At 41.9% G+C, this 13,822-nt stretch overlaps 1 protein-coding gene across 1 annotated transcript in view; it reads right to left on the bottom strand.

The window, feature by feature from the left end:
• Positions 1-3,381: 3,381 nt before the first annotated feature.
• The window catches only part of LOC308143994 (cadherin-12-like), a gene marked incomplete at both ends in the record, with an annotated part of 107,616 nt that continues 97,175 nt past the window's right edge, over positions 3,382-13,822 (bottom strand). Inside the window, 3 exons of the mRNA XM_080514967.1 lie at positions 3,382-3,893; positions 8,528-8,779; positions 12,372-12,489. Coding sequence (XP_080371093.1) covers positions 3,382-3,893; positions 8,528-8,779; positions 12,372-12,489 — 882 coding nt within the window. The remainder of the gene's footprint in view (positions 3,894-8,527; positions 8,780-12,371; positions 12,490-13,822) is intronic.

The raw sequence follows: 13,822 nt of genomic DNA on the forward strand, positions 1-13,822 counted from the left end.
TTATAGGGCATTTTGTACTATATAACATATTAGATATGTTATATATTATATATGGGTGTGTGTGTGTGTGTGTGTGTGTGTGTGTGTGTGTGTGTGTGTGTGTGTGTGTGTGTGTGTGTGTGTGTGTGTGTGTGTGCGTGTGCGTGTGCGTGTATATATATATAAGATGGACAGCAGAGCATAGAGTTATGACAAATTCAACACTGACAAACAATGCTGATTTCTGAAAATGCACAACATTAATCATAATCATCATGCAGCAGCGTTTCATTTATATCACATTAAACTTTAAGAGTTTAATGTGATATAAATGAAACGCTGCTGCACTGTAATCAAAATAGTCCATCTACTGTGCACTTATGTTTTGGAATTTTGCTGTTGTGTTGTGGCTTTTTGCAGTTGTGCTGTGCTGTTGGAACTTCTGGACCACCGTATACAGTAAATCCCTAACTAAACACAAACAGAAGGAAACTTAATTATCTAAACGAAAGATGAAAACAATGTCCCACACGAATATGATTCAATACCTGGAGACAATGATTTGGAGGTGATTATTCATGCTTTTGTGTCTTCGCGTTTAGACTATTGTAACAGTTTGTTTTCATGTCTTAACAAGAAGGAGTTGTCTCGCCTGCAGTTAGTGCAGAACTCTGCAGCGAGAATCCTGACCCGCACAAACTGGAAGACGCACATCACCCCTGTCCTTAAAGCTCTCCATTGGCTGCCGGTGTCCTACAGGACCAATTTCAAAATTCTGATTTTAACCTTTAGAGCTTTGCACGGTCAGGCTCCTTCTTATATCAGAGACCTGATCCAGCCTTGCGCCCCAGCCAGGGCTCTGAGGTCTGTGGATCAGAACCTCCTGATGGTTCCACGTACTCTGTTCAAGACTAGAGGAGACAGGTCCTTCCAGGCCGTTGCTCCCAAGCTTTGGAACGATCTCCCGCTCTCTCTGCGTTCTCTTAAGTCTGTTGATTCCTTCAAGGGTCAACTAAAGACCTATTTATTTCTTCAGGCTGTCGCTTAGTTCTTTTAGGGATGTTATGTATATCAATGTGTTGTCTTGGCCTTTTAAATCTGTATTTGCATTTTTATTCCTGTTTTATGTTTTTTACTGAAAATGTGAAGCGCTTTGTGACCTTGGTCTGAGGAAGGCGCTACATAAATAAAGTTTTACTTACTTACTTACAACGGATTAATGACAAAACTGCTGCTGTTGGTTGAAAACTGTGGAAGTCGGGTCTGCTTTGAAGACGTTGATCCTCCAGCCAATAAAGATCCTCCAGCAGGATGCCCCGCCCTCCAACAACACACCTCCACCTAAAACAAGACGCAAAAATCCACGCACAGACAAGAGCACTCGCTCACACACAGATATCTCATTCTGAAGCAGGCAGCAACAAAAAGCACAAATACATGCAGGTGGAGAAAGAAAAAATAACTTCCGTCAGTGTCAAAACGTATAGTCTCACAATTTGTTATGAATAAATGTTGTGGTGCGACACGCCCAAATTTCCTTATTAATGTATAGTGTGTGTTGTCTTCCACATCTCCCAGACACAACCCCCAATGGTTCCTGTCAATACATCAGCTTTCACATTTCTGTGTACATGCAATATTACGTTTTTGTTTGCGCAAAGCTTTAGGAGATCAGGCCTCATGAGTCAAGCTCAATATGAAAACTAAATGTCAGATCAACACACACACAAGAAGAGAAAAATAAAGTAGCTCTACCATCCTTCCTCCCTCAAAAGGATGTTAACTTACATCACTGTGGATGCAATTCCAGTTGTCTGCAAGGGTCATAGATTACTTAATGTCTGTTTAAACACGCCACTACACACTCACTGAAGCTCTACCTTCGGTGAGCCTGTTGGAAGTGACAGAGGAAGACCGAGATGAGGGCATTGCTTTCACCTCCCCACCCCCATCCCCCCTCCACCCCCTTCTCAGGCAGCTCTGCATTGTGTGTCACCGCCCTGGCTTTCTTTCAGACCGTCCATTAGGTCGTCACCGGACCATGGCGAGAAAGCGCCTGAGTCCCTCCATCCACTGACGGGAGAAATTGGCCATTTTGATACCTTTTTTCCAAAGCCTATGTGGGACTTGTAATAATTCTTGTGCCTCAATTGGCTTTTCTATGACTTTGAGAGATTTAGTTGAATCAGGATGAATCCACTCAGAAAACTAAAAGTAAATTATCCTTTTTATAAGGTCTCCTTGGCTCTGTTGTTCATGGTATCTTTAAAGTATATATTTATAAATACAAGCTAAATGATACTCTTTCAATGTTATGGAGGCAATAATGACAGTATAATAGTGGAAATATAATTTTTTCGACAAAACTAATCAGGAAATAATGAATATATGTACATTATTCTGATAAAGGTTTAAGAATGAATCTGTGAAAGTATTCAATTACCTGCTTGGAATATTGTACTTTTCTACATTATGTTGTAATCAGTGACAGACTTTCGAGTACAATTATATTTCTATCTTGAATGAGGGTTTTTGGTTTGACATGTTGTGTTTTGTTTTATTTAATGGACTTTTGTAAGTAAATAAATAAAAAGAAGTTTTCTGTCCAAGTGTGTTTTATTTAAGAAAACAGTGCTTATTACATGACTGAACTGTAGTATTTAGCCCTAATTTATCTTTTTACATCTCTAGTACAAGTCTATTCACAGGACCCACCTAACGGAAACATACATTTTCATGTGGGCCTCGATTAATTACAAAATTTTTGTGTGTCTCCAAAAAATAAAAAATACAGACTGATGACTGAGAGATAAATAGATAAATACACACACGCAAAAAAAAAAAATCTAATCAAACTCAATCAGCCAATAAATAAATAGAAGAATAAATAACATTCAAAACATCTTTGGCCAAACTTGGGCCACCTCATTGTCCCCCACAGAGTTGGTCTCGGCAGACGCACTGGCCAATCACGCTGCGCCGACTGGATCGGCTTAAACTTACAGGGTTCTAAGAAGAAAAAAACGTTGTGTGCGTGGCATGAAATAGCGAGTGAAAGAACAATTATATTGAGGCACTTTAAAGGATGTTCTGGGAAATGGCAGCATTTCCATGTGAATCCCCGCCGAGAGGAAAGAAAATGTAAGACGACATTCAACTGAAAAGAAACCGAATAGCCGTTCATATAAACCGTAAATCCTCCTCTCTTCTTCAATCTCTAATTTGAATTTTTTTTTTTTTTTTTTTTTTTTTTTACAATTTTGGGACTGAGAATGGTAAATGACCGCGTCAAATAGAAAAACGAGTGAGCTGGTGAAAAATGAACAGAGATAACACGGAAAGAAAACAAACCAACCGAAAGAACAATGTTACATATTTTGCTTGTTGAGTCCGTGAATAACATCAATGTGTGTTCTCGATGGTTGTTGAGTCCGACTGAGTTTCTGACTGCTCCCCGAATATCCCTGCCAGAGTCTTGAAGCGTGGGCCCCAGTCGCTGAGGTAATCGTAGTCCTCTTCGAGGTCTATGGCGACCGACTCGATGGAGCTGAGCGACTCGGCCACCGAGCCGTCGCCCTCGTAGGCGTACGTCGCCAGGGAGTCGTAGGGCGGGGCTGAGTTGTCCGTGTCGTGTTCTGTCAGACGCTGGTTGATGAAGTCTCGGATGTCCGCGCTGTCCTGAGAGACAGGCGGCCTGGGGCCTCGCTTCATCTCGGGCTTCACGTCCCTGCGGTACAGGTTCTCCTTGACCACCTTGGGGTTGCGGAGGGTCCCCATGTCGAACGCGTGCGTGTCCTCCTCGCCACCTCCTTCGTCGTCGTAGTGGATCACGTTGTCCCGGATGTCCTCTTTGGATGACATGAGGGTTTCCTTTTTCTTCTGCCGTCTCAAGCCCACATAGAGGACCACAATGACTGAGGAAACAAAGCCAGACGGTATCGTGTGAGAGAGAAAAAACACCCAGGATGACTCATCATGAAGGAGAAGGTTGTTGAAAGAATCAGGCAGTAAACTCACATAGACAATAATCAGTTCGAGAAGAACAAATGATTTGATGAGACTGAAATGAACAGGACAATCAATGTCTGTGGCTCACTAGGTAGAGGGGATGGTCTTCCAATTGTAAGGTTGGTGGTTTGATGCCCCATCTTGCCTTGACTGTCACAACCTTCTCCCAGTGAGGGTCAGACAATTTGCAGGAATCTCTCCTGATGTGTATGAGTGTGTGTTAATGTGGCTAACAAGAGAATACTGCTGAAATGGTAAAAGATTTACAACATGAGTAAAGTCCACTGACAATTACTTGATGCCATTGCTCTCAAAAGACATACACAGGTGTTCACATATAAAGTCTTAGTGGTTACGAGGATCCCCTTCAGGACAGCTGCCTTTTTGTATTTTACTCCTCTGTATTTGACCTATCCAAGTCTACTAAGATCAGTTAGTGACCAGAGTGGCTTTACTTTCCCTTCCTAAATCATCCCAGGGATTAAAACCAGCTACATTATGGTAGCAAGGTTGCTTCTCTACCCTGTTGACAACCACTGCCTTAACCAGTGTGTCCGCAACTTTGTTTTGGCAAATCAGAGACTCAACAGGGGGCTCCAGTAAAAAGGTTAGCAACCACTGCTTGAGATCAGTGATATTCAAAATGTGTAGCAGGGGGGCCTCCCTTGAAGGGCCCAGATGAACTTTAGGGGAGTGCATCCAGCAACTCACTGGAAGCTAACAACTGAAAAAAACAAAAAACAAAGAAAAAACCAGAATCAGACCGTTAGCACTCAATCTGCCAAGAAAAAAACGACAAATGGAATCATGGTGTTTATTCTTTGTGATTGTTAGTAAAGTCCAGAGTATTGTTACGATTTTTCCACAAACTGCTCTGATGGTGACTAATCCTCCTATACGTGAAAAGTCCTGGCTTCCATCCACCTTACTGTGCCTTCAATATTCTACATTGCAACATGTTTTTGTGTGATTTCAAAAGTATCTTGAATAAACCCAACAAGGTATCTATCAACACCAACTCCACCACTTAAGTCCTGCCCGAAATGTTTCGGTAAATCCTTCTCAGATGTTGAAGCCGGTTTTGTGTACATGTTTCACCAGACTTTCTTTTCAGCTCCAGTTTGATCTGGTCCAGCTGCTGCTTTAGTTTTTGATCAAGTACCTGTAAATGTATCCAATTCCCATCAGCACTTATACTCTAATTAGCTGGCTTTAGCGCACTACACACGCTGAGCTAAGATGGCGAGCGCTACCTGCTAGCGGTGAGCATTAGTGTGGTCATTATGAGCATGTTAGTGTGCTGACATTAGCAATTATCTCTAAGCTCCCCTGTACAACCTTGCAGAGCTGCGAGCATGACTGTGGACTCTTAATCCTGCCAAGACATCTGGGTCATAAGTTAGCTATTATTACAATGGGATAGTTAGCGTTGGCACTTACACAGAGCGCTAAAACAACATTTATACACAACCTTGGTGAAAATACAACGTTGTTTCAGACTAAGTTAAGCCTGTTCTCATCTACATGTCTGACCTGCAAATCAGTGGAAATTATACTCCATTGGTGGGTGAAGGAATAAAGAGTGTGATACACTTAAAGTAGGCTCTCACCACTGGTGGAGGTTAAGCTGCACCAATTTTCACACCCAAGAGGAACAGGTAATTGGTTTGTCATCCAGTCAGTTGCTACTAATCATAGGTCCGACCGCCCAACGCAGTAAATCAGAAAATCTGCAATTTTTCTTCCTTTCCAGCCACTGTTTTCTGTCTACCTCCCACCTCTCTGTGCCTATTCATTGAAAAGTGCAGTGTGTCCTTTGAGTCGTTCACAAGTTGCATCTAAGAGGACGCGCAATGGCCAGAATAAAACTGAAATCCCTCATATGAAAGACTGTGAATATGAATGCATTGGGACTGAGAAAAAGCCCTAAGTAGGTCTCTTCCTTTCAACCTCTCTACATCTGACTTCTCTTCTCCTCACCCAAGTGATTTTTATCTCCCCTTGCGTGGTGTGCCAGCTCCCCCCAGTGGCCTCTTCCTGGACTTCCACCGCAGCGAGGTTATTATAGGGCAACGCTGGTTCTACACTGCTCGCAATTAGGTGCAGTCAGTCCACGTGGGCTTGAGAGAAATAGTGATGCAGATGAAAGTCTGGGCGGCGGTTTGTTTAATTTACCTCCTCATTCCTCCTCACAGGACAACTGGGTCATCCTGACAAATCCTCAGCACCAACTAAGTGGCTCTATGGAAATGTTCTCAGTGTGAGTTCTGATTTTCTCTGCCACTTTCCCTGCTCAGGGACAGCATGACAGTTTGGCGTCAGCCTCAGCCTTGGGGGTGAGTCGGCTTAGAGCTTTGAAGACATTCCTCCCGTATGGGGGGGGGGGGGGGGGGGGTACACTGACACAGCTCAGCGGCACACCAACACAGTCATCTGTGAGCTTTTATGTTCAATCAACTATGAAACTATGACACTGAAGCTGAGAGGGAATGACGAAGGATTAATTAGAGGACGTCGCAGTGGAGTCTCGTAAATCAGCAGGACGTTGAGAAGAGTAAATACAGATGAATTCAGAGGTCGCGGCCGCCCTATGACTTCTTGAGCGGAACGTGAACTTCTTTAACAACCGGCCATCCCTCGTTCATAATTCAGAAAACGACGCCATAAACCCACATTTACTTCCACCCTGCTATGCAGATGAGTCTCGGACATTAACAGCGAAGGATTAAGGAGGAGTTTTACAACCATGACCTTGTGGAGGAATCTCAAAGCTCGGAGCTCGCTAAAGCGGCCGCAGCGCAGGGAGATTGGGTTTGGTTTATAGAGCCAAGCGTTCCCTCCCTCCAATCTTTAACGTCTCATTGAATGATAAAACTCAAACGGGTCTTGTAATTAACTGCGGACACTCCTGGAAAGACAACAGCCCAACTCTGATGGTCAGATCAGCTCGTTTGAAGCAGGTTTAATCAAAAATCATGGAGTGAAAAGTTGGATTCCCGCCAAAGCAAAGTACATCTGATGAGTTGGATTCAAAGCTTGGTGTCTTAACCGTTTCCTGGCACTGATTGAACTCTTTGTGTTGGATTGAGAAATTCAATACAATCTTCCCTACTTTTTTTTTTTTTTTTTTAATGTGTGTGGCTTTTTAGCCAGTCTTGTAAAAACACCATTAAATGTTATCTAAATTAGGGTACGGCCCTATGTGGTCATCCCTCGATCAAAAGGTTGAAGGTTTGATTAGATGTCTTATACAATCCTGTTGTATCAACCTAAAGTGTCTTTCAGAGTTTTTTAGTTTTTTTTAAAGAAACAAGTTAAAAAAAAAAGATGTGTATGTGACCATATATAGTATGGGGTCCCACAAAAGCTTAACCACTACTGTCAATCCTCAGTAAACCAGCGAGAAACCTTTGTGAAGATCTAAATACGTAAATATCTTGATCTGAGAGGTTATAGATTTCTTAATACCAGTTCAGCTCACAGAAAAAAATTCCCAAAGCTTCACAGGCGGCTCAGATCACAAATTGTGGGAGAATCGTTGTGTGACAGAAACGTCAATGGTTTGACATTTCACAAAATGTCATCTCCTGTCTTTTTGTCAAGATTAGGATGTGAAGATCGATACCTCTGTGCACTAACGAACAGTCGCTGCTACCACATCCAGGTGAGAAGAGGCCAGGCATAAAAACCAGAATAAAACTTTAAAAAACTTTAACTTTCAAACAGGTGAAATAAATGAGGGCCAAGCTGGCAGCGCCTTCGGTTTCGACTCAGAGTTTTGTCTAACTATCTGCCTTCCGTTATTATACAGAACTAATTTCACCATTTGTTATCATGCATCAACGGACTTTTCGACAAGTGCATTAGCAGCAAAATCTGCTTATGTTTTATCGCTTGGACCTTATCTACAAAGTGCAGTTTATAATCAAAGATCCAGTGAGCCCTACACTCTGGAGCTAGAAAAGGATGCAGAATCAAATCCTAATAACGGTGAAAAGCCTTATATTTGTAGGCATTTAACAAGATGTACATGTTGGGTTTACATTATGTCGACAAGGTGAGTTTATCAGTGCAAAATCAAGCTCGCAGTTCTGTGTTGTCTTCAGTTTCTATGCAAAGCAAAGGCCTCATGTACACCACAGCATTTCACTTTCATTTTAGAAAATGTCTGTTTAATTGGGAAAGGCAGAAATGCTGAAAATTATGTAGTTTGTTGGTTGTTTTACATGGAATCCGAGTGTTTTTGAAAAGTTAGTGAGCACCATTGCAAAGGCAAGTTGTCCGTTTTGACTTGAAAATGTCGTGTGAACAGGACCTAAATTGTAATCTTTGTGAAATGTATCTACAAAAGTCTGTATAATTTATCACTTAAACCTTTAAGCTCTAATTAACAGTTGAGCAAACTTGTTTGTTGTGGAAAGCTGAAATTAAAAGACACATAGAATCCAGAGTGGAGCCACCAGAGAGAAAATGTGGCATGTTCAAAACACAAGTCTTCCAAACTGTGATGAATATTTCCAGTTTTGGGAGCAGGTCTCACCTAAAAGGATGACGATACACAGAAGGATAGCAATCAGAGCTCCGGTGCTGAGACCCACGGGGAGGAAGATGGCTTCGGCGCTGCAGGTGAGCAGCGACCCGTCCGACTCGCAGCCGCACACGCGGATGGTCAACGTGCCCGTGCTGCTCTTGGGCGGGTAGCCGTTGTCGTCGATGACCACGGGGAGGAGGTAGATCTCCTGGAGACGCCGTCTGAAGCCGCCCCGTTTCGTCACGATCCCGGCTGTGTTATCTGCGATAATGGAAACAAAGGAGGTTTTGGACGTTTTGCAAACGAATCAAAGAAATCTCCACAGTGTTCTGACCAAAGCGCGAGAACCTGGAACATCAATCGAACGATCCTCTGAGCTCCTCTGGAAGTCCAAGTCGGAGAAAGATGAAACTTTTCAACGTCAAATAACGCTTTATGTTTGATATCGAATCAAAGACCTGTCGTATCAAAGCCCCAAACATTTTATAGAGCTTACTTTAAAAGCTGTTTGAGGTGAACCACACCCAATACAATGTGCCCTGCAATGCTGCGCTGTGTTTTCTGGCTGCACTGATAAAGCTTTCATTTTGTAACGTAAGAACAACAACGCTAAAACTCAGCACAGAAAAGTGGGAACAATCATCTGTATTTGAATTTTCCTTGATGTGACGAGCTCTGATGTTCATCCCACAAATGTAGTATGTTCCTCAAAAGTATGGCAGTGTTTCACATTTTTAAACATAGAATCGCTAAAAAAATAAACAGCAGTAGCATCTCAAACCTCTGAAAAACCTGCAACCATGCTGGCTTCACTGGGTGAAAACAGGTATGGCAGTTAAAACAACAGCTAAAATTAGTTAAGTAGAAAAACAGCAGCCAAACCAGCTAAAAACAAGTTCATCATTTGTCAACAGCTAATATGATAAAAGTGATTTAAGTATGCTAAAAAAAAGGGTAAAATTGCTAAAATGGCTAAAACCGTTGAAACTGAAGCAACTTTAAAACAAATGGTAAATCTCCTAAATGGGTTAAAACAGCTTAAACTGCTAAACATAGATAAAATTGTTTAAATGAGTAAAACTGCTAGAATGGCTAAATATATATTTAATAACTCAACATTGTATAAAGTGTTTTGTTTTTGATGGCTAAGACTTGAGTCCTTCCCAACAATACGAATCCCCTTCTCTGAACCAGGGTTTGAACCACTCCCCACAATCTGTCCGTCTGTCTGTCTGTCCTCTCCCTTTCTTCCTCCCATCCCCTCACCGGAACAGCAGAAAGTCTCCAAAAAGTCTGGTTCTGCAGGTTTGTTCGCTTTCCACCTCTGCTTGCTCGAGTGGAATTGTTGAGATTTTTTTTCTCTGTAAAAGTGCCTTGAGATCACCGTGTAGCGCTTGGCGCCATTTAAATAAAACTGAATTGACTTTTCTGCCATGGTGTGTGTGGCGTTTAAAGTGGAAATAGGAGGACACAAACAGAGGTGAAGATGTTGCCGTGAGGAGAGCTGGACGAAGGGGGAAGTTGTGTCCAATGGGCGAGGGAGAGCGTGTCAGGCTGGACCTGCCTGCTGCAGACTGTCTGACCCCTGTCGCAGAGGGTTTGTTCCCCACACAGAGCCTGGCACTTCTTCCTGACAGCAGGGTCGGGTGTTTTGGAGAGCATGTTGTGTGCAGGTTTCTGTTTGTACCCCCCCTTCACACACACACACACACACACACACACACACACCCCGTATCTCTCTGCCTATCGGATCTGGATCGACCTGGACGCTGCAGCACAGGTGGAAGTGGACCTCAGGTTTCAGGAGGATGGTGAATGCATTGGATTCCCCCGGCCTTATCCCACCGTGTCCCACTTCTCGTCATTCTGTGGGGGGACTTCAAAGGGTCCGGGCCAGCAGAGTGTCATGTGTGGCCTTATCAGTGCGAGTGCTTCGGTTATTTATAGCACTGCATCTCTGCTGAAACACCAACAGCACAAAACTGCTCAACATCCAGAGAAACTGAAGTACAGCTATTTTAAAGGGAAATAAAATGCACCATGTGTTGTTTGGACTTTGAATTTCTGAAGGTGATCTTGGAAAAGAGTGACGACAAAACTGGAAACTTGATCTGAATGGTCCAAAAACTATAAGAAATAAATGTATGCGATCTAACATTAAGTCTTTAGATGCAGCCTGCAACTTTCAAACCTCTTTTAGTTCTGTAGTATTAATTTATTTACTCATTTATTCATTTTGTTCATTCAACCTAATACAATTTTGTATATTGAGTAACTTAATAACATGAAAATGTTATTATAAACAAGAATAACTATAATACACTTTCCTTTCTACTAATTTATTTGTAAATGTATTAATTTATCTACATGAGTGATTTTAATGAAGCTTTAAAGGGTCTTTTTTTTTCAGAAAAGAAATATTTAAACTGCAATTAATATAGTGAGTAAAATAATTATTGAATTCATCACCATTTTCCTCAGTAAATATATTTCTCAGGGTCCTATTGGTATGAAATGTTCACCAGATCTTGGCAACAATCCATATAATCCACACATGCAAGGAAATCAAACAATCTATGTGCATATATTAAGTTATGTGTAATACTGTGAAATTACGCAGGGGAAAAGTATTGAAGGTTAAAAAAAATATGGACAGGCAAGACATCAGCTGAAATCAACTAGTAATTAGAGCAATCCTGGCTCTTGTCGGTGCAGATTCATATCTGCTGGTTACCTCCCAACTGACGGCCTCGAAGAAGGTGTCTCATTACCAAAGTGTCACAAGAATAATCTCATGATGGGTAAAAGCAAAGAGATCCCTCAGGATCTTCACAACCTTATTGTTGTGAGCACTATTGGGGCCATGATCTGCAAAAGGAAAGCACCATCATTTCACCACAAACCGGCCATGAACAGGTGTTCCTCACACGATTTCTGGGACCGCACATCACCCCCAAAACACCTCAGTGAAGTTTAGAGGTGAGAACATCATGGTGGGGGGGGGAGAAGTTTTTCACCATACGGTACTGGACAACCTCATATGATTGAAGACGGAATCATGGATTTATGTGCAGTCTTACTTATTTGTATTTAGAAAATGAGGTTAAAAGGTTAATGGAATTCTAAAAGAGTAAATTAGATTACCATATTTCCTGTACTACAAGTCATACAACTTCTATTAAGAATCAACTTGATTTTCAAAATATGTGGTTTATACCACCTGGGACCAATAGATGTCACTGTACGACAACAAAATGCTGCTGCAGTTCTGCAGAAAAACCTCTTTTAATACTAAGTTCAACAGGCAGTAGAAACCAACTACAGCTGGCAACGACTTTTGTTTGCACTCTTTATGATATTTTATGTATTTTACTTTGTGACAGATCATTTAGTAGATTACATCATTTTAATGTTGTGCCAAGATTTTATTTGCTGTAAGGCTCCAAATTGCCCAATAACCTCCTCCACCAACATGTTCAACTCTCAGACTGTGCTGGAGGGGCTCATTGCTCCATCCAGTCAAAAACAAACCACCAACACTAAGAGTGATGTCACTCATAGTGTTATTCTTGATAATTCATTTTGAAAACGTGTTTTCAAGGAGTAATTACTGCATCTTCCAGACGACAAGTCACGCTTTCTTTTTATTGTTTGGCTGCTCATGTGACTTATATATTAAAATACAGCTGTACATACCATCTGGGACCACTAGATGTCACTGTCTGACAACAGAATGCTGTTACAGTGAAACAGTCAATTGCAGTAGTGATAGAGGTTTTTCTGACAGAGCAAGAAGAATGTCAGCAAATAGACATTTTGTTTTCTTAGACTGCAGAGAAATAGGAAAACTTACTTCCAAAGTCCCGAATGGTGAAGTTCTTGTTTTTGAAATCATCTTTGGGTGATCTGAAGGAGAATTGTTGTCCAGCACTGGGCAGATCCTGATCTTTAGCACTGAAAGTTTGAATCACCTGGGAGAAGAAGAAAAACCATTAAAATGACAATTCATATCTCATTTTTGAGAAGTATTTTGTCTTTTAGGACAACCTTTTACAATACGTGTGGTGGGAAGATACCACATCAATGTGTTGACGTGGGATTTGAAATTCAGGGCCCCTCCTCTGTTCCAGAATCATAAAGAGTGAAAACTTTCCTGAGTTCCCTGAGCCATGTGAACACATGGTGTGATTAACTTCATCCAAGACTGCTTTGTTTACCGGTCATGAACAGAGAGCAGCTGCTCCCACGCTGTACCGATATTACCACACATCTGCTGCCAGCAATGCCGGGGGAAAAAAACAAAAAAACCCACACAATATGATCAACTCTGGTTTTACCTCCTGCAAACATAATTATTCGCAAATGAAAGTGTCCAAAAGAGTTAACCGCGACAACACCCGGCGAAGCAACCGCTTCATTCCCGACCACTTCCAGCCCGTTAAAGGCAGACTGATGAGCCTTTGGTTTGAGTCCTGTCCTGCCTGGACACCCCCCCTCTACCCACCCACACAGACACATCACCACAGAGGAGATAATCAGCACTGGTACATCAACCTGACTGTGCTGCAGTGTCTCTTCTCCTTCTCTCTTGCAGCATTGAGATAAACCTCCCTGCAGGGGAGTGAACCTGACACCAGGTGTGATGACTGCTCTGTTGTGGGCTCCCCGCAGCAGATGTACAGTTCACACTATTGATTCCCTGCAACCAAATTAGCTTTGTGATGAATACATTGGGTTCACTGTTTTTTTTCCATTAGTGTTTAATTAGCCATTTCTATTCAGGTAAACCATCTATCCATCTCCTACAGCACTTTATCCAACTTAGGGGGCTGCTGGAGTCAATCCAAGCTGGCTTCAGGTGGAAATGGCAGGTTGGCAATTTATCAGCGGGCAAACACAACTACACAGCCACGCTCTGTTTAGAGACTCCACTTCAAGAAGACATGCACAGGGAGAACATGCAAATATGGACCATTGAGTCAAAATGGTCAATGTTGACTTTCAGCAGGAAACATCAAATGCAGAAAAATGTCCAAAAAGCAACCAACATAACTTTGCCGAACACATTAACTTAAACCAACTTAGACTCATTCAACCTAACCTAGCCTAAACTAAAGTAACTATAGTGAACTCAACTTAACCAAAGTGGATTTTTAACCTTACAATACCTTATATTGTTAATCTGCCTTATTTCTTAACCTAACCTCACCAAAGCAAACTAATATTTACACTAACCTAACCTTTTACCTAACCTAACTTAACCGAGCTTAACTTTGGCCCAATTTAATGTTTACTATGAAAACA

Source organism: Blennius ocellaris, assembly GCF_963422515.1.
Source record: "Blennius ocellaris genome assembly, chromosome: 19".
In the NCBI taxonomy this organism is placed as follows: Eukaryota; Metazoa; Chordata; class Actinopteri; order Blenniiformes; family Blenniidae; genus Blennius; species Blennius ocellaris.